At 42.4% G+C, this 26,859-nt stretch overlaps 1 protein-coding gene across 1 annotated transcript in view; it reads left to right on the top strand.

Annotated features, from left to right (window-relative positions):
• The window catches only part of LOC310939806 (protein unc-13 homolog B-like), a gene marked incomplete at both ends in the record, with an annotated part of 132,626 nt that overhangs the window by 6,441 nt on the left and 99,326 nt on the right, over positions 1-26,859 (top strand). The window contains one exon of the mRNA XM_083904650.1: positions 21,433-21,532. Within this exon, the coding sequence (XP_083760776.1) occupies positions 21,433-21,532 (100 nt within the window). The remainder of the gene's footprint in view (positions 1-21,432; positions 21,533-26,859) is intronic.

The raw sequence follows: 26,859 nt of genomic DNA, 5'->3' as shown, positions 1-26,859 counted from the left end.
ACACACACACACACACACACACACACACACACACACACACACACACACACACACACACACACGCGACTTAAAGTCCTTAATCACCTTAATAAGTTGGAAGCAGACATTGTCTTATTACAAGAGACTCACCTGCCTAAGTCAGACTGCCAGTTAACTTCACTACAATTCCCTCACATGTACCTAGCAAACTATAACTCTAGACAGAGAGGAGTAGCTATTCTGATCAATAAGAAGTTAAATTTCACACATAAAAACACTATTACAGATCAAGAAGGCAGGTTTATAATAATTACCCTACTAATCAATAGTATAGACTACGTCTTCTCCTCACTATCCACTCACCTGGACACAACAGTCATATTGGGAGGGGACTTCAACATGACACTCAACCCAGAATTAGACAGACTCAGTATGACAGAAACAACACGAAACTGGCAGTCGATGGGGACTCTTAAAAAATATATGGAGGATTGTGGTCTCTGTGATGCTTGGCGCTCCCGGAACCCAGCTACGAAAGAATACACCTTCTTCTCACCGGTACACAACTCCTACTCACGACTTGACTTCTTCCTGACCAGCAGCTCAATTCTAGCAAATATTGCAGACACTTATATCCACCCTATCACTATCAGTGACCATGCACCGGTCTCACTAAACATAACTATAAAGGCAGTTACCCCACCAAACAGAAACTGGAGACTTAATACATCCTTGCTAAATGACCCAAACTTCATCAAATACATCGAGGAAGAGTGGGAAACCTTTCTGGAGTTCAATAACCTACCAGGTACTTTGCAATGTGTTCTCTGGGAAACGGCTAAAGCAGTAATGAGGGGTAGAATAATCTCCTTCTCCTCATTTAAAAAGAAGAAAGACAATTTACTAGAAATAGAATTAGAACAGAAAATTAAAACACTGGAGACTGCTTACACCACCTCACAAGATGAACACCTTTTGAACAATATACGACAATTAAAACTTGAATTAAATAAAATAATTGAAAGGAAAACACAGTTCCAACTGGAAAGGCTACGCTTGGAAAACTTCGAACATAGTAACAAATCCAGTAGTTTTTTAGCTAACCAACTTAAAATAAATAAGGAAAAACAACTATCCATTCCATAAAAGGTCCTGACGGGAACTTAACCCACACACCGGAGGAAATAAATAACGTCTTTAGAGACTTCTACAAGAACTAAATCTGCCAACACTTAACAATGAACAGATCAGCACCATAAAATCTCCCATCTCAATGGTAGAACTCTATGATGCCCTCCGTCACATGCCAAACAGGAAAGCCCCAGGACCAGACGGATTCCCAGTGGATTTCTATAAAACGTTTTGGCCCATACTGGCACCCATATTTCATAAAATGGTAATGGAAATTAAGGAAAGTGCCACTCTCCCCCCACACATAAACACAGCACATATCTGTCTCCACCTTAAACCAGACATAGACCCCTCACTCCCATCCAGCTACCGGTCAATCTCACTCATAAATGCAGATCTTAAAATCATCTGCAAAGCCTTAGCGAGGAGACTGGAAAAAATCACCCCCTTCATAATTCACCCAGACCAGACAGGATTTATTAAGGGCAGACACTCAACAAATAATACGCGCAGGCTAATTGATATAATAGACTATTGCACAATCAATAAACTTGAATCAGCAATAATGTGACTAGATGTAGAAAAAGCATTTGATAGAGTAAACTGGAAATTACTCCTTGCGACAATGGATAAATTTGGATTCAAACAAAACTTTGTCTCCTGGATCAAAATTCTTTATAATTCACCCAGTGCCTCGGTCAGGACAAACGCTCAAACATCTCCAAGCTTCAAGCTCCAGAGGGGCACCAGACAAGGTTGTCCACTCTCCCCTTCACTGTTTGCCACATTTTTAGAACCGCTTGCAGCTGCAATTCGAGAAAATGGAAATATCAAAGGTATTCAAACAGAAAATCTGCACCACCCTATATGCAGATGATGTATTACTCTTCCTTCAAAACTCACAAAACACTCTCTCTGGTACTATCTCACTCATCAATAAATTCTCAGCAGTTTCAGATCACTCAATTAATTGGACAAAATCAACTATTCTACCGATTCAAAACATCTTTACCGTCTCCCTTGAAATCAGGCAACATTAAATACCTGGGAATTGGTTTATCCTCTAGGATCTCAGACCTGACTCAACTAAATTATACACCTCTACTTAAAACAATTGAAAATGACCTCCAACGATGGACCTCTCTACCCATATCACTTATGGGTAGAGTCGCCACTATAAAAATGATGATTTTACCCAAAATTAATTACCTCTTCTCTATGATCCCCACCAAACCCTCACCAACCTGGTTTAAATCATTAGATTCAGCTACCACAAAATTCCTGTGGAAAAATAAACCAGCAAGCATCAGTCTAAAAACCCTTCAGAAAGTAAAAACCTGTGGAGGATTAGAACTTTCATAATTACTTCCTGGCTAATAAACTACAGTATGTCCAAAAATGGATAAAAAACCTGACCCACTGGACAATCAATGGTTAGACATTTCTCCCCATCTCTCTCACACCTCCCTTGTCTGTCTACCCACCCTCACCCCCACCCCCCTGTCCGGCCCGGTCCTCCCACACAACCTAATAAATATATAAATCAATAAAAAAAACATAAATAGCAGGACGGGCATTACAGTTCTGTAATTACTCGCCCTGCAAACAGCAAAATCTGTTAAACACCAACAGACATGCAGTCAACCATAGTGCATGCCCAAGGTACTGGACAGGACAGGTTAAAAAAAAAAAAGAAAAAAAAAAAAGAAAAAAAAAAGAGAAAGCCGTCGTTTGCTGGCCAATCACAACACTGTCGTCTGGGGTGAGATTTCGGTCTGAAACAGCGCGACTGACGAGAGCTTTAGTGAGGAGAGATTTCTATCGGCTCTCAGTTTATCTGGTCTGGACTGGCATCAGATTACACATACACTGCCCCAGAGGCTGGACTTGACAAATCCAAACTTCATCTTTTACAATAACACACAACGCAACGTTTAAAAAACAAACAAACAAAAAAACTGTCTCTCGTTAAGCCTTAAACAAGACACCCATGCCAATGAGAAATAACTATAATTATATGTAGATAGAACCAACAACGAATCGATAAAATCGATACAAATCGATTACTAAAAGCGTTGGCAACAAATTTAATTATCGATTCGTTGAGTCACGCAATTAATACGTCACTCCTAGGCGCGGAACTGTTTACAGATGCCGACTGTTTCATGCCGGTTCATGCATGCCCACAGCGAGCCTTGCGTGCACGTGAATAGTCGCGCGAATAAGCGGTGCGAAAAGTTTAAGAGTGAGCGACATCTTATATTTTAGACTTGAAACATGGCGGACATGGAGAATACCGTTCGGCCATAATCTTCTAAAATGTGGGAACACTGTACCATTCATGAACCAAAAAGTGTGTTATTTCTATCAAAAACATATCAACAGGCCAAGTTACAGGTTAACATAGAACTGCTTCATTGATATAACCCTCATAATTCTTGCTTCCATTGAACTTGTGACTTTTTGGAGAGTTTCTGCTTCAATGCCTTTGCAGGATGTCAGAATAGCCTCCCAGAGCTGCTGCTTTGACCCAAACTGCCTTCCCACCCTCATAGATCCTTAAATCCAATTTGTAAAATAATAATAATTTGGAACACGGTGTACTATAATGTTGTAATAATGTAATGGGTTAGTAAGTATCAAGTGTACATTTTCTGTAGTAAGCAGGTGAGATTCAAGTAAGGTAAAACATTTTGTCGTCAGATGGGGTCAAAATCAACATATTAAATCTACTTAAAGGGACACTGTGTAGTATTTATGGGTTTATATAACCCAAAATCCACTCTTTTATACATATTATGTGCTCCTGCATTGTCTAGTCGCTGTATAATAGTTTTTGTTTCATTTTCGTAGTGTTTCAAATAGTCATGTAAAATAACATGGTCGCGGGCTGCGGTTGCATAGCCACTGTTGGCAGCGAGACACCATGTTTCTACCGGAGCCTGTAAGGACAAACTCGAGAGAACAAAACAAGCGTCTCTTTACTTGTAGCGGAAGTCCCGCCTCCTCTCTCTCCGCTTCGTCTTCTACGGCCGCGGTAGCTCGCCCTCACCCTCACCTCACGAACCTCATCTGCTGACATGGAGAAAGACAACGAGGACGACATTTGACCGGCTGAGGATACCGTAGCGCTCAGGGAAGGGAGGGGGTGAGCAGAGGAGGAGTTCTTTGTTGAAAATTTCAGCCTCTCCTCTAGATGGCACTATAAACTACTTACTTCACCTTTAAATGAGTATAAATAAGTACATGTTTACTTAAACCTGTGTGAGTATAAATAAATAAATAAATATTATTATTGATTGATTATTTAATCAATTACTTTTGATAGCTCAGAGACGTTGGCGCAATAACCTGTTGTTTTTACACTTTAGTCTGCACTGTGAATTTGAAATGTTCTGTTTTTGAATAAAGATGTGGCAATTACAAATGTTTCTTTTTTTTTTTTAACCCATTCATCGATTATCGAACAAATAATCGACAGATTAATCGATTATTAAAATAATCGTTAGTTGCAGCCCTAGTGGATATGGAATAATGCAGCTCTGGCAAAGAGAACAACCTTTTGAAATCAACTTTTGGAGGGGAGGTTATTAATACAGGTCTCATTCTATCACAGTTATTCTGTGCAATCAATTTCAACATCGTAATGACTTGTGTTGTTGTGTCCAACTTCTTCCAGAGCAGCTCTGAGTGGACGTCATAGACTTAACTTGTTGTGATCGAAGTATGAAGACTTGCTATATCGTTTTTTTTCTGAGGCGCCTTTACAAAGTACATTTATGTCCAATTTCATGTCCACTCAAGATTTTTCCAAAAACTAACAGCAAAAGAAGCATTGACAGTTCAGCAGCCATTCAAAAATCAAAATCAATCTTGCAGTCTTGCTCTCCATTCTTCTGTATTTGTCCTTTTTGCTGGATATTGCTGTCTGTCCTTCCATCCTCTCTCCAGGCAATGGTGAGGGTGAACAGCAGTGACAAGTGGGAGAATGAGAAATCAAGCTGGAGGAGGATAGAGGCAAATCAATAGATTGTCAGAGGAAAAAAAAAGGCCACCTGCTAGCCTGAAATGACAACGTGTCATCACCAGCATAGAGGGGAAGATGGAGACCAATCCCTCACTGTCATCTCACATACAGGGGCTGATTTGTCATTTTCAGAGGGAGCTCCTCAAAGTGGAAACAGATTTGATTGTTTTATGAACTACACAGTCATAGTTACTATGTCAGTAATTAATTTGTTCTGGAGTTCTCCTCAATTACTGCTCTGCCCATGAATGTCAGACACCTCGAGTCATTTGTGATAGCAAATCACTTTTTTCAAAGCTGTGAAAGGAAATTCAATACTTTCAATCTCAGCAGTCTGATAGTATGGATGAGTAAAACTTAAAGATGTACAGTATAGAGAGAGAGAGGAAAGAGAGAGAAAGAGAGAGAGATATGTTTTTAAAGATTCAAAAGGAAAAACCATTGTGATAATGAACACGTCAGAAAAGTGACCACGGTAACAGACATGCAGTGTTACCTATACATCAAGGTACTCACAGGCAGTGTTGGGGTAGTTACTCAAAAAAAGTAATTAGTTACTTCTGTAAATTGTAATGAAATTACTTTACTAGTTACTGGATTTGAAAAGTAACTTCACTACTTATTACTTTACTTTCCTCGTTTCTTAATTTACCGTGTAGATATATGGACAAACATCACATAGCCTGCCCATATAGTATTGTATAATGTATACACAATGGCATGTAAAACCATATGATCCAACGCAGACCGGATAATTTCTCTATGCGCAGTTATATACCCACATCCATATATGACACATACATAATGAAATTTTATACAGGCGATGATGTATAGTACAGTCGCGATGAAATACAGGGGATCTGAGTAAAACATGTTGACAGTGACACGATTCCACTCGTCACCACACCTTCCAGCATTATTATTATTATTGTTATTTGTTAGTATCCCTTCTGCTCCGTGTTTCTCTCTCCCTCTCTTTCTGCAGGAGACGTGGCTGAACTACTTTCTGTGAAGACGCTGGTAATCGGCTCCACCTGTGTGGCTCCGCCCCAGCTGCTCCTGATGAGCAATCAGGAGCCTTCTTAAGCTGGAGCCGCCTGTTCACCAGCGTCAGATCGTTGTTCTACACTCGTTGACTCTCCTGAAAGAAGAAACCTTTGCAACTCGTATACTTACCCAGTCTATCTCCAGATCACCACCGTCTCCTGCTCGAGCGACTTCCTCCTTCTCCTAAATTTCCCGTTGCTTGGTTCTGCCGTCGTCGTCTCATCTCCTGCTTCACGAGGGATACGAATCCTCGCCTGCGACTTCCTCCTTCTCCTGAGTTCCCGTCGATTGGTACCTGCCGTTGTTGTCTCGTCTCCAGCGCTGCATAGGACACAGAGCTCCGCCAGCGTCTTCACTCGTCTCCTGGCTCCCTCTGCGCTCAACTCCTCCGTCATCTTCTCGTCTTCCTCTCCACAAGCCCGAGTCTTCCCCAGTCACTCACTCGTTCACTATTCTCGCGTTCGTTCCTGTTTATTTATACTAGATCAATAAATACAATCTTTCTCATAGGGAAAGACGTAAATTAACGATCTGTATTGACTGATAAGTATTGACCCGGCAGACAGCGATAACCTTCGTCGGGCTTTAACAGCCCAGGGCGTAGCAATCGGCCATCATGAAATGTTATCAGGAGTTGCTACTTCCGTTCGTGATCTTACTACTCACTTCGCATCATTCATGCAACAAACTCCTTCACCTCACCTGGTAGCTCACACTACACCTAGCTTGACGGCTACTTCTGCTCCCATACCTACATTTTCTCCATGCGGACCTTTTGTTCCTATCCCTGAGCGTTACTCGGGCGACATCGGAAAATGTTTGAGTTTTTTGTTTCAGTGCTCCCTGGTTTTCAGTTTACAACCAAACACTTACCCTACCGATAATGCAAAGATTGCTTTTCTGGTAAATTTACTGTCTGGTAGACCTGCGTTATGGGCAACCGCGGTACTCAGCAGCCCACCCTCTTCTCCTTTCACAATCTTTTACTAGTGACCTACGAAGAGTTTTTGATCATTCCGGCCAGAGTAACGACGCAGCTAATAAATTAATCAGTCTAAAACAAGCTAGCTCTTCTATGGCTGATTAGTCCATTGAGTTCTGCATACGCGCCGCCGAGAGCGGCTGGAACGATGAATCACCTAATCTCGATTCACTTATTGACCTCACCATACGTTTAGATAACCTTCACCTCCAGTCACTTCACCCCGCTCACTTATAGGTCACCAACCCACGTCCTCTCCTTCCGTCACACCTAGTTGTAGTTCTGAACCCATGCAGCTGGGCTGGGCTCATCTCACTGCCATGGAGGACAAAGCCGCCTGAAGTCTGGGTCATGCATCTATTGTGGACAACTCGGCCATCTCCTCATCCCCTGCCCGACTCGCCCAAAAGACTAAGCTCACCAGCATACACAGGAGTGCTAGTGAGCAGAGCCATTTCCTGTTCACCCCCAAGGCGCATCACATTGGCTGGCCAAGTCCTGTGGTCTCAGCAGTCGTTATCCCTCACCTTCCTGATCGACTCTGGCTCTGATGAAAACTTAATCGACGAGAGAGTCGTCAGCCAGACCGGCATCACAACTACTATCTGACTTAGATGGAAAAACACTCGCTGAGGTCACAATTCGGACTGAACCCGTCACCCTCATCCTGTCCGACAATCATCCTGTCCGAGACCATCCAACTGTTCCTGATCCCCACCTCCTCAGCTCCCGTCGTTCTGGGTCTTCTCTGGCTGGCTCACCACAACCCCCAGTTCGACTGGGCAAACGGACAACTTACTGGTTGGGGCAAATCCTGTCATTCCTGCTGTCTCCACTCTGCTCGTCCTACTCCTGTGCCTTTGCCTGAGACCATCCCCGAACCTCTGAACATCTCTGATGTACCCAGTGAATACCACAACCTTGCTGAGGTATTTTCTAAGCACCATGCCCTCTCCCTACCTCCTCATCGCCCTTACGATTGTGGTGAATGACATTTAGCGTGACAAGCTGGACAGGTTCCTCATCTTCTCGGAGATGAAGGAGGAACACGTCCAGCATGTCCGCCTGGTGCTGCAATGCAGCTCCTGGAAAATAAAATGCTCCTTCCACGCTCACTCGGTCCCTTTCCTGGGCTTCATTGTGGAGCAGGGCAGGTTCTCACCCAATTCAGCCAAGATCAGTGTGGTCAGGGAATGGCCAACCCCTTCAAGCCGCAAATAATTACAAAAAAACAATTCCTGGGGTTTGCCAATTTCTACAGTTGCTTCATCCGTAACTAAAGCAGAGTGGCCGAACCCCTAACCAGACTCACCTCTCCAGCTAAGACTTTCCTGTGGGCCAGTGAGGCCGAGACGGCGTTCCTCCACCTCAAAGAACTGTTCACTACTGCCCCCATTCTGTCCCATCCTGACCCTGATCGGCAGTTCATTGTGGAGGTGGACGCTTCAGATACCGGGGCTGGGGCGGTCCTCTCCCAGCGAAGTGCCAGTGATCAGAAACTCCATCCCTGCGCGTTCTTCAGCCGTCGCCTCTCCCCCGCTGAGAGGAACTACGACGTGGGAAACAGAGAACTTCTGGCAGTCATTCTGGCTCTCCAGGAATGGAGGCATTGGCTTGAGGGGGCCGCCCAGCCATTCATTGTTTGGACGGACCACAAAAACCTCTCTTATCTGCAGAACACTAACCCCGGATTTCCACTGGACGCGTTACAGCGCCCACGGCAGCGGCGCGGTGCCTTGGGAGCCAGCGGTATTCACGGAAGATCGCGCGATAATCTTGAACGGATGCGAGATCCCACAATAGACTGTGTGTTTAAAGGAAACAACAACACAGCTTCTTTTCATTCTCCGACGTGGTAGAACTATTGATCTGGTGTCATAAATGATTTTATGTTTCTCCACTTCAACAATCAGTCTCTCGTCGTACATTATGACTCCGAGACGCTCTGATTAATTGACTGTTGACCTGGTAGCACCGGTCACGACGTAATGTTGATGTGAAGTTGTGACAGGCTATATGACCCGCGTATTTTATTTTGAAATGCGACCTGTAGGTGAAGGAGCGTAAAGGCAGGACAACGTTCTGTCTGTGACGTGATTATTAGTCAGAAACTAACGAGTAAGTGGCGTATGTCCCACAGTAATGCCCCAATTTGGGAAACATGATCTGATTTATCTTAATATAAGAAGCAGTATATTCTTTGCTTGGGGGGAGTTGGCTGCTGTCCCAAAGCCTTTCTCAAAACCCAGAGGACATAAATCTATGAGACATGCGTCTCTTAAAGGTACAATGTGTAGTATTTATTGGTTTATATAACCCAAAATCCACTTTTTTATACATATTATGTGCTCCTGGATTGTCTAGTCGCTGTATAATAGTTTTTGTTTCATTTTAGTAGTGTTTCAAAAAGTAATGTAAAATAACATGACCGCAGACCGCGGTTGCATAGCCACTGTTAGCAGCGAGACACCATGTTTCTACCGGAGCCTGTAAGGACAAACTCGAGAGAACAAAACAAGCGTCTCTTTACTTGTAGCGGAAGTCCCGCCTCCTCTCTCTCCGCTTCGTCTTCTACGGCCGCGGTAGCTCGCCCTCACCCTCACCTCACGAACCTCATCTACTGACACGGAGAAAGACAACGAGGACGACATTTGACCAGCTGCGGATACCGTAGCGCTCAGGGAAGGGAGGGGGTGAGCAGAGCAGCAGGTCTTTGTTGTAAATTTCAGCCTCTCCTCTAGATGGCACTATAAACTACTTATTTCCCCTTTAATTGTGTCACTTTATTAGTTTGGAAATGATAAGGCTGTTTTAAGCCATGATAACTGTCTGGCTCATGTCAGGTGGTCTGATCCAAGGCTATGAAATACAATAGCTGATGTTCATGGTCCTCAGAGAATTTAAAATAGGTTGTTTAAATGTTTGGGATTGCAGCTCCTCTCATCAAAGGAACATGGATGGACACATTCTTATGTTTCATGTGACCTGAGGCAATCTCATTATCTCCTGTTACTCTGCAGATATTGGCAAGTATTTGAGGGCATTTATTTTCTGACTCCCTCTCTCTTAGTAGAGACAATCCTACCAATGGGACCTGTATGCAAATGAGTAGAAATAGAACAGCCAATAGGAGCTCCCACTCTTTCTAAACTCTAAACTGCCCTGTGATTGGTCAAAGCTTGCACTCATGAGCAGAGACTGTAAACGGAGCCCCGGCGGTGTTGTTCTCTCTCTCTCAGATCACTTATTGATCAGTGTCGCTAAAGAAAGTATTCCTACCAACATATGCCTGAAGCTTGACGTGTCTTAGTTGTCCTGAAATGATCGATCATTTTTGTCATCTGCTCAGGATGAACAAATACTCTCATCTACACCATACACCGTTTTGGCTCACTGTTGATCCAAAAATACCATACAAGAGTCTTTGGTCTATGTCATAAATATAACATTAGAACTGCACTGATTGTATTTAAAAACAGATGAATGCACATGACTAAAAGCAGAAGGAAACTCCACACAATTAGGTTGTTTTGTGCTAAACTAACAAAGTCTATAAAATACTTTTCAAAAATATTTAATAAACATTGCTGTTGTTTACCTCTACAAAAGATAAATTAAAAACTGCTTCTTCTTTTTTTATTTAAAATGATTTATCTGTAAACCAAGGAATCATGATCGAAACAAATGTTTTGTGTACTCTACAGTACCTTGGTGCGTCCAGAGTGAAACACTCTCATACCTTTTGATATTTTCAGGGTTAGATCGGCAGCAGTCATGTCGCTCTGATGTTTACCTGCCGTCTCCCAATTGTTCACCACATGTGCTACTAACAGCAGAAATGGGTAGAAAGCAAGATGTGTTACTCCATTGTCCAGGGCCTCAGCTGGAGAAAGCCATGTGATGATGTAACTGACAACTTAATTCTTCGGTATTATTTTGTCATCTGCTAATCGTTGTAGCTTTAATCTACGTGGCCAGAGGTCAGCTAGAGATCGTGTGATTAAATTTTCCATCCTTCCATTTCCATGTTGATCATCTGGACCCTTTGTGGACGATGAAAACACAATTGAAGGTGATTTCTTCGACTTAAACGGTCGAGTGTTCATGTGTTGAACCTAAACAGAACCACAGGTTTGTGCATACGTGGGATGAATGAGGAGCAGTTCTCCTCGAGCTTAGAATGTTTTGTAGGATTGTACAACAAGAGCAGGTTTTCCAGCTCCCAACCTGGACTGCTAGAACTAGTTTGCCATTGTCATTAACCGATCTCTGTAATTGAACTGCAGCAGATTTAGTTGGGACTTTAATGTGGAAAGTAATTCATTGAAAGTAAATCTGTTGACGCATTCCATTCTAATGGAGTGTTTTGCTCTGGTTAAAGGGACAAACCAGTGATATCAGCTGTACTATTATTTTGTTATTATATTAAATTTACTTTTGGCTTTGGGTAATGACACCACTTAGTGTGGTTGCACATATCTGGATTATGGTTTTGAGAAAAGGGCTTTTAATCAGACTCACAAAAGCCTGAAATGCGAGACATTTGAAATGAAATTGCTTTAGTATGAAATCCATGACTGCTTGTGTTGGTGTGAATTTGTGTTATTTTGGGTTTGTCTTCAATTTGAGTTCAGAAAGTATACTCAACAAAAACATAAAAGCACAAACTTGAAATGGTGAACAAAAATAGAATGTCATGACATTCGCTCAGATTCTTGATTTCTTCATTTGTTTATGGAATGATTTGTTTTGCTCAAACCCAGTAGTCCAGTGTCACTTGGCCACTCCTATTGACTACAATCTCAGATTGAGTATTTCAACTCACGTGAGTCATGGAGCATTAACCACTTATTCCCTGACCCTCTTTTTGGAGTCCCTGCTTACATGCCTCAGCTGCATTCAGGATTTCCCAAAGAGGACAGTGAGGCCTCACAGTCATGCTGGGCCCAACATAACTCACTGTAAATTGATGCTCCCTGCGCGGTGCGTAACAACTCTGTGACTGCAGCGTTTTCAGATACGCAGCGCCATAGCTCTTGCTTACCTTGGTCAATTAGGGTGATTGACAGCTCGTTTTAAACCTCTAAACCAGTAGAATCAGACCACGGTCTCCAAATGCGTGCGAATCACTTCATTAGTGAGTCAAAAGGACATAAATGCATATGACGCATTTGTGCGGACATTCGCCCTTCTCTAATCAGAACGATCTAATGTCGCTCTGTAATGATCAATCAGACTGGGAATCGTCCCAAAAGCATGCAGGAAAGTGTAGTTCTTCATTAGAAGTGGTTTGGTTCCGGTGGAAATAACTTGTTTTGATAAACAGCAAAGGTCATTATTTCTTGAAAGTCAGTTGTTGTTTTGCTCTTATTTTGGGGCTGGATCCGTGAATTTTGGTCGTAGAGTGATAAAAATGGTACAGACGGAATCTGTGGATTCTCAGCTGTCCAGCCGACACATGTTTTTTGTTTGTTTACATAATCACGCTGATGCTCCGGTGCCGCTTTTCAATGTGTGCGCTGTAACATTTTTTTCCCCCCGCTCCTGCTGGAAACTGTGTTTCGTGAACATAAGAATGGTTTATATGAGCTTTTAGCTCAGTTTCTGACCTTTCTGTGGTTTTGCAGCATGACTGTGTTTGTTTAACTTAGATATGGTTTTATGACGCTTTTGTTGCTGCTTGTGACGCTGCCCCCGGTACCGGGGACAACCATGAAGAAGAGATTAAAAAAAAACAGGGAGCCAGACAATAAATGCAAATGCATTGGTCAAATATGAAATGAGAGCATCTCTTTTGATGAGAGGAGCTTTGGACAGGTTGCTCCTGTTACTACAGCTTTAATGTCTATGGATTCTTCTCGGAGCCAATTCTACTTGTGAGTAACAAAGAATCATAGATAATTAAACACTGTGCAAGGTTTAGAATTATTGAGTAATGATGAGATGATCTATCAAGCTGTTTTTTCAGAGCGCTTGAGCGAGTCGTCTTTCAACTGGAAGGCTGTGGGTTCGATTGCCGATGTGTCCAAGACACTTAACCCCTCCGTGGCCCCCCATGTCTGAGCTGGCAGCGTATGAAAGATGCGTGATAGAGTTAATGTGCTGCACATAGATGCACTGTATGAATGTATGAGTGAATGGGTGTAAATGGATGAATGTAGTGTTTTCAGCAGCTTTATATGAATAGAAAAGTGTAAAAACATACAGACCTACAGTCTACCATTTACTTACTTACAGTATTTACATGTCATAGATGTGCTTATCAACATAGTGATTTAACCAATTGTGGCGCTTTTTACCAAAATAGGTGACAACATAACATTTAACATTTTATGAATGCAGTTTGGTTTTTGCCATCAACACGTCTCCTTAAAAACATGTTTGTAGGCTGAAAAAAAGTGATCTCATTGACACTGGAAAAAAACATGAAGGTAACAAGTTAATATAACATGTATCAAATACTTGAGAAGTACATCAATATAAAAAAAACGTTAATATAACATGTATCAAATACTTACACTACATTTTTCCGGTACATAATTAACAAAAGGGAAAATAAATGAAATGGCAGCATTTCTTCTGGGAGACCACGACTGTCACGGTTTCAACCTCATAACATTTTCACTGTCTGTTTTATCCTGATCACTAACTCATGTAATTTCAGACCCTGTCACTCCCTCCTCCTGCCACTCCCACTCACCTGATCTGCTCCATTCCCTGTCACATGCCTGCCCCTCATCAGCTAATCACTCTGCTCATATATATACAGGCTCATTTCCCCTTGCTCTCTGCCAATTTATTTGAACAATATAGGTATTGTTGAAATAGTGAATACAGTGAAATGAGTGAGAGAGTGTCTTTGCAGCTGTGCCGGGGGAGGACAGCTGCCTCGAAGCGAGAGTCAAAGTTTGTGGTGGAGTTCCAGCTAGGAACACACTCACTCGGAGCTGGCGTAGTGAAGAGAGAATTTCCGGAGCTGAGGAAGACCACGGGTGAAGACTCGTGCTTGTGGAGAGGAAGGTGAGGAGACGACGGTGGAGTAGAATGAAGGGAAGCCAGGAGACGAGTGAAGTCGCAGGCGAGGCTCTGTGTCCTGTGCAGAGCTGGAGACGAGACGACGACGGCAGGAACCAAGCGACGGGAACCCAGGAGAAGGATGTCGCTGGCGAGGACCCGTGTCTCTCATGGAATTGGAGATGAGACGACAATGGCAGAACCAAATGATGGGAAACTCAGGAGAAGGTGGAAGTCGCTGGCGAGGATCCGTGTCTCTAATGGAGCAGGTGACGTGGTGACCTGAAGACAACATGGGTAAATATACGAGCAGAAGAAAGAGTCAAGATTTGTGGCTTTACTAACAAGTGTAGAACAACGATCTCAGCTCAGACTCCATGACGGGCTTGAGGAGTGACACATGGCAGGTGGGATGTGGGAGATTTCATGTTTATGGGTTTATGATGCGGTCTATGGTAAAGGGACCGATGAAACGAGGAACCAGCTTACGGGATTCAACCTGGAGAGGGAGGTCCTTGGACGAGAGCCATACCTTCTGTCCAGGTTGGTAGTCAGGTGTGGGGATCCAATGTCGGTTGGATTGTTTCTGAGATTGCACCTAGGCCCAGTGAAGGGAGGCTCGCACTTGACGCCAGACTGCCTGACAATGGCGGAGGGTAGCCTGAACAGAAGGACACAGCCACTTCGTCCTCCTGAAAGTCGAATAGTGGGGGTTGGTAGCCAAGGGAAGCCATGAACGGAGAGACCCCAGTGGAGGCAGAGGTGAGCGAATTGTGTGCATATGCGACCCAGGGAAGGAAGGAGCTCCAGTCGGTGGGATGACGGGCGGTGACGCATCGTAGAGCACTCTCCGTGCTCTGAGTCACTCTCTCTGTCTGACTGTTTGACTGGGGGTGGTAGCCGGAGGATAGACTGGCCGAGGCGCCCAGAGCGGAACAGAAAGCTCTCCATACTTGAGATGAGAACTGGGGGCCTCGGTCGGAAACAATGTCTGAGGGGAAATCATGGAGTCTGAAGACATGACTCACCAATAATTCCCTGGTCTCGGCAGCAGATGGAAGTTTAGGAAGGGGGATGAAGTGAACCGCCTTTGAAAACCGGTTAACCACGGTGAGGACAGTGGTGTTGCCATGAGATGTAGGAGACCAGTGACAAAGTCCACGGCGATGTGAGACCAAGGACGACGGGGGATGAAGAGCGGGTTGAGGAGACCAGCCGGCGGGCGGTTCAAAAACTTGCCTCGAGCGCAGATGGAGCAGGCGGAGATGAAGGTGGCAGTATCTTCTGCCATGGAGGGCCACCAGAAACGTTGCCTGAGGAATTGCAGTGTGTGGGCGACTCCATCGTAGTTCCTCTCAGCGGGGGAGAGGGGACGACTGAAGAACGTGCAGGGATGGAGTTTCTGATTACTGGCACTTTGCTGGGAGAAGAACCCCCCAGCCCTGATATCAGATGCGTCTACCTCCACTATGAACTGCCGATCAGGGTCAGGATGGGACAGGATGGGAGCAGTTGTGAACAGTTCTTTTAAGTGGAGGAATGCAGTCTCAGCCTCGCTGGACCACAGGAACGTCTAAGATGGAGAGGTGAGTCTAGTCAGGGGCTCTGCCACTCTGCTGTAGTTGCAGATGAAGCACCGGTATTGAAACCCAGGAAAGGGACTGAATGAGTGTGAAAGGAGCACTTCTTAGCCTTGACAAACAGTCTGTTTTCTAGTAGATGTTGCAGCACCAGGCGGACATGCTGGACATGTTCCTCTTTCGTCTCCGATGAGGATGTCGTCGAGGTAGACGAAGAGGAACCTGTCCAGCATGTTAAGCAGAATGTCATTCACAAGGTGCTGGAACACGGCGGGGCGTTAGTTAGGCCGAAAGGCATGACCAGATACTCAAAATGCCCAATTGGGGTGTTAAAGGCTGTCTTCCAATCGTCCCCCTCACGAATTCGGACAAGGTGGTAGGCATTTCGAAGGTCGAATTTGGAGAATATTTGTGCTTTGCTGAGGGGACTGAATGCCGCACCGAGTAGGGGTAAGGCGTAGGTCACTGGTAAAAGATTCCAACATGACTGGAGAAGAGGGTGGCGTAGGCGGCTCCGGCTTAAGAAGGCTCCTGATTGCTCATCAGGAGCAGCTGGGGCGGAGCCGCGCAGGTGGAGCTGATCACCAGCATCTTCACAGAAAGTAGGTCAGCCACGCCTCCTGCAGAGAGAGAGGGAGAGAGAACACAGAGCAGCAGGGGAAAATAATAACAATAATGCTGGAAGGTGTGGTGATGAGTGGAATCATGTCAATATTGCCTGAACCTGCTCCTGACCTGTGGATCTTCCCGTTTTGCCTGCCCCTGATCGGATTTGTTTGCCACACGGACTTCCTGATTTGAACTCTGCCTTCGAAATAAACACTGCCTGTTACATATCGGCTGCTCTGTCTTGTGTGTCGTGCTTTTGGGTTCACGCATGCCATTTTGTGTAAGCCTGACAACAATGATTAAATCAGATTGATGCTGTCGTTCTCAGCTCCCAGCTATGGGAATGTGTGGGTCTTTGAATATAGAGCAGGTCAAGTGTTTGGTCAACCTTTCCTGGATAAATAAGGATTTAAGAAACACAGACTTGAGCCTGACTGGCTTTGATTCTTTCCCTTGTGAGGTTTTATTAGCTCTTTAGAGTGAGGGTTATTTCACCGAAGCAGGACAATGTCATCAACAAAGAGCACCAGGGGGATTTTGAGGAGGACAATGGACACACAAAAAGATCTCTGTGTGTTTGTGTGTTTATAAAACACATGATCCAGTACATACTAAAGCGTACTGATGCTAATGTTAATACTAACTTGTGTGTTTATCTTGACTGACTCTGATGCTCACATTATTCCAACTGAAAGTTTAAAGCCATGTTTTTATTGTCAGCATCTGATGAAGCTTAAATTACGGAGAAAACTCATTTGGGTTGCCATAATAAGAGCTGTGATTTCCCATAGTGCACTAATATTGTTATATTTCAGGTGTTTCTGAGAGTCTGTTTTAAGTGTACTGTGTGATTGTCTGAGTCCATTTGCACTGTGAGCACCTGGCGTTGTCTGAAGCAAGATTTACTTCTGAAGTGTAAATGGAATCATTTAAGTTGAGGTTGAATTAAATTTACTTGAATTTGGCATTAATGAGCTTCCAAAAAAAACCTGCATATTTGCCGTTTTAGCTTTATAGTCTCCTAAATTTGATATTGTATCTGCATTTTCGATAGAAGTAAAGTGAGATCACTTTAAAAGGAGAGTCATTAAGACTTCCTGAAGTCATAGGGTTTAATTAATTCCAATAATTCCAATGTAAACTACTTTTAAATTGGAACTCAGGTAGTTGAACCAAATCCAGGCAGTATGTATTAATTAATGCAGCTGACTGATCATGTCCCTCATCTCATCTTCAGCCCAAATCCACTGATGCTGCTCTCAGCTCCACTGGCCCTCTTCACAGCATAGTGACTGTAAGATCAAGGACACACAAACACACACACAACACTGCAGACACGTAGAGACATCCAAGGACACACAAATATACACACACACACAACACGGCACAGCCTCTCGTACCTTTGACCGTCTACTTGAGACAGGTAATCGAACAGGGATTAGCTGGCTGCTGGATGACTGCCATGCTTATTCTATCACCTGTCTACTTGGAAAGCAACAAATGTTTGACATAATGCAAGAAATGCTATCCAGAAAATCCCTGATTTAAAAGCAAGGAAACTCTTAGGGCTGTAAAAGTTAACGCGTTAATCGTTGCTATTAATACAGCCGAGATTAACACGTTAAAATTATTTAACCCAAGTTTGTTTACTTCGGGTGTGTGCTGACCTCCGACATAATTTTTTTTTAATCCATTGACGGCCCTAGAAACTATACTCTGCCATTCATTCATTCATTCAGTGTCTACAGCTTTATCCTCCACAAGATTCCTATAAAAGCGCTCTAGAAATGTTATTATTATTAATAATAATAATAATAATAATAATAATTATAATAATAATAATAATATTAACACCGTTCACCAGATCTGGATGTAAATCCCCTCAAATTAAAGCTTAAGGTGTGCACGAACATCTTGTTCAATTCATTTCAAATCCAATTTAATGGTTTATAGAGTCAAAAAGAAGAGAATTGTGTCTATGTCCCAATATTTATAGACCTGAATAGTAGTCCTGATACATCTAAAATGTAGCTGCATTTTTAAAATTAAAAATGCAGCTACATTTTGAAAATGAAAAAGAATTTCATCTAATGCATTTTAATTTTCAAATTTGACATTTCAAATTGAATTTTGTTACCTTTTTGCTGAAGGATGTTTTGAAAATTAAATCTTAAATATCGTTTTCTTTATAATTTTAATTAAGTTTAAAGGGCCCGGTCATTTGCCCTGCCCCCGGCCCGGCTCTGATTTGTTCCGCTAGTGCAGCCATTCTCAACCTTGGGGTCCCGCGAGATGATTTCTGGGGGTCGCCAAATCATTTTGGAAAAATATATATATATATTTTTTTTGTAAATCAAAATTAATGTAGCGTCCGCTCATACGTTAGAATGACGACGAGCGGTTGCCGAAAAAGTACACTGGATACACCAGCTTTTCACCACCTGACCGCCATCTGGAGATACATCCGTGCCAGCGGAGAGTTTTTCCCTTTTTTTTGCCCCTCATTTTTATTAGCGCTGCTTTGATGGTCAATATTGGACATTGCAGCCATGTTTTTGAGCTTAAAATGAATTAGTCCAGTGAAGAATAGTTGACACCCCCGCAAAAAAAAACAATTGTCGGTCTATTACTCGCGTGAAAAGTTACCCTCTTGATGCTGCTGTATGTTTTTCAAAAAAACCAAAAGTGTTTCTAAATAAAAACAAATAGCTGAAGTGTGATCGTAAGTGCTTGTCCGATATGTAAATGCGACGTAGCCAACGGTGTATTGATTGGCTTTGTTTCAGCACCGCGGACAGTGCTTTATCCATCATACCCATCGTGTGTGTGTGTGTGGGGAGGGGGGGGGGGGGCTGCGGTCGCGGACAGCCGTGCATGTTAAATTTGGGGTCGCGACTCAAAAAGTTTGAGAACCACTGCGCTAGTGCACACACACACACACACACACCCGCCCCATTAACAGACTTAAGGCCATATTATACTTCTCCGACTGCGTGTGAACAATAATTGCTTGGTGAACTTTTGGTCAGTGAGGTCGTCGACGATGCTTCATCACACAATTTCTATTTTATGTGACCTCAAGCACTGTGCTATATGCAGTAGTTACAGCAAACAATGACACTGATTATTATATTGTATATTGTAATGTATTTATGTAAGTGATTTGTATTCAATGCCCAAGTTTTTTTAAATGTTAATATTTTACCCTGAAGACAGAGAGCACGAAGAAACTTGACAGGGTGATTATCTTTGCGTCACTTTATCTCCGTACAACAACCGAATGCAGCTTCATCATACTGAATGTGCATAAATTGAGTGTGGATTTGATAAGTGCTGAAAGCGGACTGGCATTTCTGACTTATCTGCATATCGATCACAGTTTGATGAAAGCATAGTGAAAATCTCTCACCATCTCAATTGCTCTTGGTACAAAGTGTTCCCTGCTTAGAGCGTCTGCACTTAAAAGCAACAGTGTCTGAAAAGGAGCATTAATAAATACTCAGTGCACAGATACTTGAGCTGGAATTATTCTTTTTTTCTCTCAGCTCTGACCAAATAGACTTAAGTCGCCAACTTGCACCTTTGTATTTTTTAATCACCATATTGAATAACTGAATAACCATATTGTCATGTAAAAGTTTATAGTTAAATTAAATTAAAAATTAATGAATTAATCGCAATTAATCGCACATTTTTATTTATTCTAAATGTCCCTTGATTTCTTTTTGTACCATTATTTTTCTGAGCTGAAGGAGCTAGCGGAGAAGCGCACAGCGCTCGCCATCTGCTCAAAACAGAACGTTTACTCTTTACTTACGCGAGCCGACTACTCTTTGACCCGCTCGCGCAGCATGTCTGTTGTTTTGTTTCCGGTCCATCTAGATCCGGTGTGGTGTTGTAGTTGTTCTAATGTTACTAGTTGAGGCAACAGCATGTGAAAAAAACTACAAAGTTTGCTCGGCCAAAAAGAGCGTTAATCGTGCGAAAATATTGACGGCGTTAAAATGGGTTCGCGTTAACGCGCTAATTAACGCGTTTAACTGACAGCACTAATATATATGTATGTGTATATGTATGTATACGTCATATGTGTGTTTTTTTTATATTAGCATAGTAAACAAACCGTTAACATAAATATATCTGACAAGATGGAGATTATTGTCAGTGCATATGTTTATATATAAAAGTAAGTTTATGTACAATGGTTAATACTTTTATTAGACCACCTGTCAAAAAAACAAACAAACTGTAATTTGACATCTTAATTAAGACATAATAATATGCTCTACTATTTTTTTCTGTCTAAATTTGAAAATGTTATTTTAGCATTAAAAATGTTGGTGAAAGAGCTTTTACATGCTGGTGTATTAATCATGACAGAAACAAACTGTAATTATTTGTATATGCTCATGTATATGAAAAATCTTGTCTGTGTTCATCAACTCATTTAAAGGTATTGTGCATATGACGTTGTGCTTCTTACTGTCATTGTGTTCTTAAGTTCCTCTTTGTTTACATTCAGCTAATTTCAGTGTTTCTCCTTTGTCTTGTGCTTTTCTTTTCTTTGTTATTTAAACTTGACATTTTCCTCCTCCTCTGCTTCCTGCTCATAAAATAATGGCTATTTGTTGTGTCAGGATGGCAAAAACAAAAATGACTGACCAGGACAGAATACATTGTTAGTACTTACTTTATACGCAACTGATGGAAAAGAAGGGGATTAACTGTGTTTTTCATGTTTGTGCTCGCAAAGCAGAAGCACAGCACAACAGAAAAAAATACTATGGAAAGCACTGAACACCAGACTAAAAAGTCCCAGATTCTGAACTCTACTGTCAAAATACAAGAGTTGGAAGTAAATACTGCCGACAAAAGCCAGATGTTAGTGGGGTTTATTTGACCAATGAAAGTTACTTTTTTTCAAACCATGATAAATATAGTTTTCTTATCTTATGTAAGATTCTCGAAGATCTCCATGGTCAATTTCTATTTTGTAGAGCATCAGATCGAACAGCTGTCAACCAAGACACAAAAGTGATGATGTTATTTATTTGCTTACACAGACAAGTTCAACGCTTATGTGACTCTGAAGGTGCAAAATGTGAAGAGTACAACTGTCACAATCCGTGGGGATCATCCCTGCTGGGAACAAGACTTCATGTTGTGAGTATCACCTTGTCCACACTTTACTGTTTGACAGAAGGTTTTTTTCCTCCTTCTGTGAACATGTAACATCAGTTTTGTTGCTGGTGGTGATGTCTTTATGTTCCACTAAAACTGACTTAAACTGCCAGTTTTTGTTTGGCAAAGCGAGTTTAAGTCTGGAGATTTAACTATTATTTTCCTCAACACATTTTTGTTCAGTTTTATCAAACATTAGCAAAAGGTTGATCTGTGTTTCGTACAATGATGACGTCCTCAAGACTCCAGAACAGTTGATATCAGAGAGCTTGTTTTTACTTTTTAAGAAAAATAGAAAATTAGTTATTAGTTATTTTACACCCAGTAGACAAGAATCGTTCACCTATTCCATCGAAGGAAACAGTAGCAATGCAATAGTGAAAAGAAAGATTAATCTGTGAAAGATCAAATATTAGTTAGACTATAACTATATCAAATATAGTTTAAAAATTTAAATTGGTCCAAAACTCTTCAGAGCCCAGTTTTACTCTGAATAAATATCAATACACTAAAAGGCCAGATAATTTATTCACATACAGACATGGGGCAATTTAAGTCACCATTAACCTGACAAAAATGAAATATGTTTTAATATACTGTATATTTTTGTTTGATGATGATGAATGGATGAATATGTCACGAGGACAGGCTCAACTGAGCTTGTTTTTAAATGTGCTTTATAAATAAACTTGACTTGACTTGACTTGAGGAAACATGTTTCTTCCCATAGACGCATTAAGCACTGTATGCTGGTGAGTTAGACATATTGGTTTTCATGATGATAGAAATTCACCATGACTAACTTATAGTAAATGCTTGTAATCCTGATAAGCGATAATATTGTATATTGTCCCATCACTATTCACATAGAAAATACAAAAATACATGCACATTTAGATCAGCTTATCATGTATGCTTTTTTTTTTTTTCAAAGCAGCCGCAAGCCAGGTCACTTGATTTAATAGACGTGAAATTCCCTGAGTCTCCTGGTCATCACTTATTGTTGCAGCAACAGCAACAGCTTGACATCAGGGGCGGAGCTGCCCCCCTAACTTTTGTGTTTTAAAAACTTTACTTGTAAAAACATCCGTGACTATGTCCAAAAGCTTTTCAAAGTAGTGAAACAAACAATAAATTGACCAAAAGTCAATAATTGTAAATATAATCTCAGGCCCCTGACTCACTTAGCTACGGCCCTGCATCAAATGTGCAGTGCCCTGTTCACAGTCTGCCTCACACACAGCGAGTCTGCTGTGGTGGCTCTGCATTGTGCTGGGATGCCCGGCCATCTGAAGGTGAAGTCATTTTCCCCAGGTGAAGTTTAAACACACCAATTTAACTTAAAGTTACATTTATAATGAATGAAATATAAGGTGATTCAGCTTCAGCAATAACAGTGATGCCATTAATGTAATGTGAAATCGCTCGCTCGTGATTTGTAAGAGCCTTTTGCTCTTTGATGAGTTTTGATATTAGTAAAGACAACAACAGCTTCATACAATATATCAAAACCTGTCATGTTTTAACCTCTTCTTCACGGTCTTCAGCGTCAGACACAGCGACAAAAGCGTCATAAAACCATATCTAACTTTAACAAACACAGACATGCTGCATACCCACAGAATGGTCAGAAACTCAGCTAAAAGCTCATATAAATCATTCTTGTTGATGTTCACGAAACACAGTTAAAACACTGATTGATCAAACAGCAGGAGCGGGAAAAAAACATCAAAGCGCACACATTGAAAAGGGGCACCGGAGCGCCAGCGTGATTATGTAAAAAGAACACGTGTCAGCTGGACAGCGGAGAATCTACAGATTCCAGCGGTACAATTTTTATCACTCTACGACCAAGATTCACGGATCCAGCCCCAAAATAAGAGCAAAACAACAACTGACTTTCAAGAAATACAACCAGAAATATTTTCATACTTTTGCTGTTTATCAAAACAAATTATTTCCACCGGAACCAAACCCCTTCTAATGAAGAACTACACTTTCCAGCATGCTTTGGGTATAAATCCCGGTCTGATTGATCATTACAGAGCGACATTAGATCGTTCTGATTAGAGAAGGGTGAATGTCCGCCCAAATGCGTTATATGCATTTATGTCCTTTTGACTCGCTAATGAAGTTATTCACACGCATTTGGAGACCGGGGTCTGATTCTACCGATTTAGACGTTTAAAACGAGCTGTCAATCACCCAAATTGACCAAGGTAAGCCAGAGCTATGGCGCTGCGTAACTGACGACACTTCAGAGCCACAGAGTAATTATTACGCACCGCACAGGGGGCATCGATTTTAGGCGAGTTATTATACTTTTTTTTTTTTTTTCAAAACAAGTTCTTTTTAGACCTGTAGTGACATATAAATGAAATTAAATTGGTTTTTAATAATTTGGTACCTAAGAAATTTCAAATGGCACAGATGGTGCCAAGCTGAGCCAAAAGTGAGAACGCCCAGACATCTCTTTACTAAAACCGCTGTAATTTCACTCTGCTTTATTTCAGCAGCATCAGACTTTGCACAGCTCATGTCCACATGTTGTTACATGACCTCCATGTGTTTTTAAGCTCCTACTGCATATATTAAAGGTGATATTTGCTTTAAAATGCAATATTTTTTTAGGCGAGAGAAAAAATCCTTCAGTTATGCTGTGTTCCATGTACATTTACTCTGACACAGTGACATCTACAGTGAAACTTACACCTCTGGTGGAATCTCACAAGTGTTATCTTTATTTTGATACCAAGATAATCCACATAGAGCTTGTAACTGCATAGGTTGACTCTATTTAGTTTGGGCATGTCATTTTCGAGCAGGGACTCCAAAAGGAGGGTCAGGGAAGAAGACCAAGAGGGAGCATGTCAAGAGAAAACAAAATGGGGCCCAGAATGGAGCCTTGTGGGACCCTGTAGAACAGGGGGGCAGAGGGGGAGAAACAGTTGGCGATGTTAAAAGAAAAGGATCTATTGGCAAGGTAGGAGGTGAACAGTGCCTCTAAGACCGACCCCATGTTGGAGACGATCGAGTAGGATAGAATGGTCAATGGTGTCAAACGCTGCACTCAGGTCAAGCAGCATGAATACAGCACAGTGACGGTCATCTGCGGCGAGGAGCATGTCATTAGACACTTTCAGCAGAGCTGATTCGGTGCTGTGCCCCGCCATAAACCCTGACTGAAAAATGAAAAATTTCAGAAATGTCTCACACTGTGTTGGGGATGCATCCAGGGCGGCACTGGAGGGGGAGGAGTGGGAGGGGGGGCTGATAATGGAGTTGATTGTGCTAAATAGGGTCCTAGGATTGTGAGAGTTGTTGATGAGAGTGGAGAAGAATGTAACTCTCGCTGCCCTAACCTCTATTTCATGCGACTGTCCCTGAGCATTTCTAGTGAGATCTGGAGTTTGTCGTGTCTCCATTTTCTCTCGGCTCTCCTGTATTCTCTCTTCTGGGCTCTGGTGGTGTCATTTAGCCAAGGTTCTCCTCTAGACTTAGATCTTTTCTGTCTCAGAGGGGCTACAGAATCCATGATGGAGAGACAGGTGGAATTAAACCGGCATGTAAGCTCTTCTGTGTCAGGATGGCATAGTGATGCTTCATTAGTGCAGGTGTTAATAGCAGCTAAGAAAGCAGAAGAAAACTTGCTGGCAGTCAGAGGGTTAATACTACAAGAGAGATGTACAGGGGGAGGGGGTTTTGCAGGGGAGGGGGACAGAGATGATGAAAATACAACAGCATGATGATCTGAAGAACATGCGTCTATTATCTCCAGGATGCTGACTGGAACACCAGATGTTAAAACTAGATCAAGTGTATGGCTTGGTCTGTGCGTGGGACCAGTTACATGCTGAATAAGACTAAACGAGTCAATCGGTTGTATAAAGTCAGACACCATGGGCTTAGAGGGGCAACACACATGAATATTAACTTATGAATATTAATATATCACCAAGTTACAGAGTTCTTCCATGCTTAGACATTATGTTTGACAGGAAGTCCGAGAATTGAGAAATAAACTTCTTGCTGCTGGGCGGCCGGTACACAAGAGCAATCAAGAGAGGAATATCCATGTCCACTAACATCAACTGTACCTCAAAGCTAGAAAATTGGTCACAGTTTATAACCCGGCAGTTGAAAGTGTTCCTAAACAGCGCGGCTAGACCTCCACCTTGTCCAGATGATCTGGGAGTGCTAAGAAATTCAAAGCCACTGGGACACATTTCGACAAGAGGGGCAAACTCACCAGTCGTGAGCCAAGCCTGCGTGACGAGTAGGAAATCCAATCCGTTACTGAATGTAAAGTCATTCAGGATGAAGGTCTTGTTAGAAATATGATTCGTGTTGATTAAAGCCATTTTGACTTCAACTGGGTCTGGAGCAATAGCGGGTCCGCAAACCGACGGCAGCGGCAGACTAGAGGGCGGAGGTTGAGGAGATTTTCCCCGCCTCGCTTCACGCGTAGCCTGGGGCGCGCAGTTGGGGTTAGGGGGTTGATGGTCCATCGTCCCTAAGCTGGGAGGTTTGATAGTCTGGGAAACCGGAATTTGAACGGGCTAGACTTCTCATCTTAACCAAGGCGCCTGCACACTTACTCCACCGCCTGGGTCTCCTCTTACAGCGACCGTTGCATCAGGGAGCCCATACCTCTACAGGTAGATGAGGGAGCAGACAACGGTGAGTATTCCCGTCTTCAGCAATCAGAGTTAAATCAATAAACAATAGAATATACCATATCTATTAAAACGATAGAAGCTCGAATGTTAATTAGCGTTTGTCGATCATAGACAATAACGCCTTGCGCAACATGCACATACGACGAGACAAGCAGAGCTAAAACAAACAGAAGGAGCAACCAGCAACGAGGATAAGCAGCCATAGACGCGCGGCCATTTTCCTGACATGCCTACACTCTCCAAGAAGTAGGCATATCAATATCCAAATACCATAAAGAGGAGAATTCATGAGAGTAAATATAAAGGATTCACCACAAGATGCAAACCAATTAATCAGCCTCAAATATAGAAAGGCCAGAATTGACTTTGCCAAAAAACACATGAAGAAGCCAGCCCAGTTCTGGAACAGCATTCTTTGGACAGATGAGACTAAGATCAACCTATACCAGAATGATGGGAAGAAGAAAGTTTGGAGAAGAATTGGAACAGCTCATGATCCAAAGCACACCACATCTTCTGTAAAACATGGTGGAGGCAGTGTGATGGCATGGGCATGCATGGCTTCCAATGGCACTGGGTCACTTGTATTTATTGTAGGGTTGGGAATCTTCATCATCGAAGCGATACGAT

The sequence above is a fragment of the Microchirus variegatus genome (genome assembly GCF_963457635.1).
Source record: "Microchirus variegatus genome assembly, chromosome: 18".
Classification (NCBI taxonomy): Eukaryota; Metazoa; Chordata; class Actinopteri; order Pleuronectiformes; family Soleidae; genus Microchirus; species Microchirus variegatus.
The sequence above is the reverse complement of the archived record's forward strand: the minus strand, read 5'-3'. Positions and strand labels throughout refer to the sequence as shown.